Raw genomic sequence first — 2,186 nt, forward strand, 5'->3', positions numbered from 1 at the left:
AATGTTGTATCCTTGAGCAAGACGCTTTACACCACTTGTTTCAGTCTACCCAGCTGTCAGCAAGGAGTGAACATGCGATGATCTGGTACCCCATCCTGGGGGTTGGGGAGAATTGGTCACCATTCTCATTTGCTTGTGCCACTGAAGTTTGAAAGTACCTGCCCTATGCAAGGATTTATCTTTTTAACTGAAACAACCAGAGATTGTTTGTCTTTAAATAAGATACATTTGCTTAACACGTGAATTATCATGTTTATAAAATACGTATCTAGACCTGTAAGTCAAATTCCAATAATAGAACACAGAACTTTGAGATTAGGAAAAATGGGGCAACACATACCAGAATATATCTCATGACACACGAACTTCGTGTTCAAGGGGCTGTCTTCTTCAGGTTGATCAGTGTCCTTAAGGGTTCTTGGGAATCAAAAAACTATCAAACAGATCAAATTATTCCCTCTATGTTCAATGTGTATGGATAAATCATGAAGCCTACATCATTACAGAAACTTGGGAAATTTTCAATGAACGTTAAACTGAATTTGACTTTATGTTATAACTATAGAATCACAAAAAATATGAAACTCAAATAAAATTTTTCCAAATCTTGACATTCTTAATGGTATGGCCTCGATATATGGTGTAACCTTCATGAATATTTATGTCATTATGTAATACCCACACATTCTTTCCTGCTAGAGTATTGGCAATGATGTCGAAACAGCAGACTCAACAGTCAGAAAAGGGAAGGTAACCACAAACTTTGGCTTGAATTGGATAAATTAACCAATATCTGTATAAAATGAGGAAAAAGAGGCTGTATCTGCTGATTTTTCTACTGTTTTTTTTAGTTTTATATCACTATATCACATATTCTGACTGATATCATTGTACCAGTGCAGTCACACTTGTACATACACATTTGCTTAAATGAGATAAAACCATTATCTCCCAAATCTTCTCCTGAAGAAAGGACTGGGGGGTAACAACACATGTCTTTATCACTGATATAAGAAATCCAAAGAGTGTGAAGTTTTACGGGGATACATCTAAATCTGAAAACGTACAAGACAAAAGAAATTTCCATGTCACTTCAGAAGTAAATGTAATGTATATCCCCAGACTTAAAAACATAAAAAAATTGGCATAAGATTTTCTATTATTAGTCTAGCTGGGCTGGTGAGAGCTGATCATAGTTTTGTGTTATATTCTGAATACAGTAGGATGACAAGACTAGTTTACTATTTGAAAAAGACAGGCTAGGTTCCAGTTAAGACAGTGTTATTTTTCTAAGAGATTTGTGGAATGAGTCGCTGCTAGCTGTATTAGATGCTGGCACTTCACTAGAGTTTAAAAGGTTAATCAATTATTTCCTGAAGAATACTGTCTTCAGGTTTTTACTTTTCAATGAACTAATTGGTCCCTTGTCTGTATGTTATGTTAAAACTATTGTGCTCAGTTGTTTGTACATAGTATGGGATTTGTTACCATATTTGGGCAAGTATGTTTCATATTTCCATATATAAACTAATTTTACGTATCAATTACATTGCTAACATATTGAATATTTCTCTTATTTAAGGTTGACAGTACAGAATCTATGGCTGGTAAAGCCAAAGAAGGGATAACTTCTCTACTGGAAAACATCACAGAGGCTTTTATGCCCTACCAAGAACCTGATGAAGAAGAGGTGATGATTATTCATAATTCAGAGCCTTTGATATTGGACAGGTGGGAGGTATGAATATTTATCTCAAGTTACTTAATTTTGGTAGTATTCCATGTGCTTTATATGTGTGTTAGTTTACTAAAAAATATAGCTTTGAATTTTAACATGTAAGTTTGCTTGATCGACAAAACTTAGTTGTACAAAAATACAGCAGCAAACATTTGGCATAACTGGAACTTTTACTAATTTCATGACAAGGAACCCACTTTGAGATTAACAGTGCTTGAAGACGGCTTGAATGGGTAATGAAGAAACATAACAACAAATGTACAACATTTCGGCAAGGTTTTTGTCATCATTAGGTACAAGTAGTTTACACTGACACAGATATAGATATATACAGTATCGAACAAAGAGTTCACATGACCGGATACTGTTGCAAAACTTAGAAGAAGTATCTTGGCACCCCAGGGAGTTGGTTTAGAGTGGGGTTGTTTTGTTCAATTAACATGGATTC

General features: G+C 34.7%; 1 protein-coding gene across 1 annotated transcript in view; it reads left to right on the top strand.

Moving 5' to 3' along the window:
- Positions 1–1,582: 1,582 nt before the first annotated feature.
- LOC106475677 (BSD domain-containing protein 1-like) overlaps positions 1,583–2,186 on the top strand; it is a gene marked incomplete at its 5' end in the record, with an annotated part of 17,254 nt that continues 16,650 nt past the window's right edge. The window contains one exon of the mRNA XM_013936357.2: positions 1,583–1,738. Within this exon, the coding sequence (XP_013791811.1) occupies positions 1,583–1,738 (156 nt within the window). The remainder of the gene's footprint in view (positions 1,739–2,186) is intronic.

This window comes from Limulus polyphemus, unplaced genomic scaffold (genome assembly GCF_000517525.1).
Source record: "Limulus polyphemus unplaced genomic scaffold, Limulus_polyphemus-2.1.2 Scaffold8967, whole genome shotgun sequence".
NCBI classification, from domain to species: domain Eukaryota; kingdom Metazoa; phylum Arthropoda; class Merostomata; order Xiphosura; family Limulidae; genus Limulus; species Limulus polyphemus.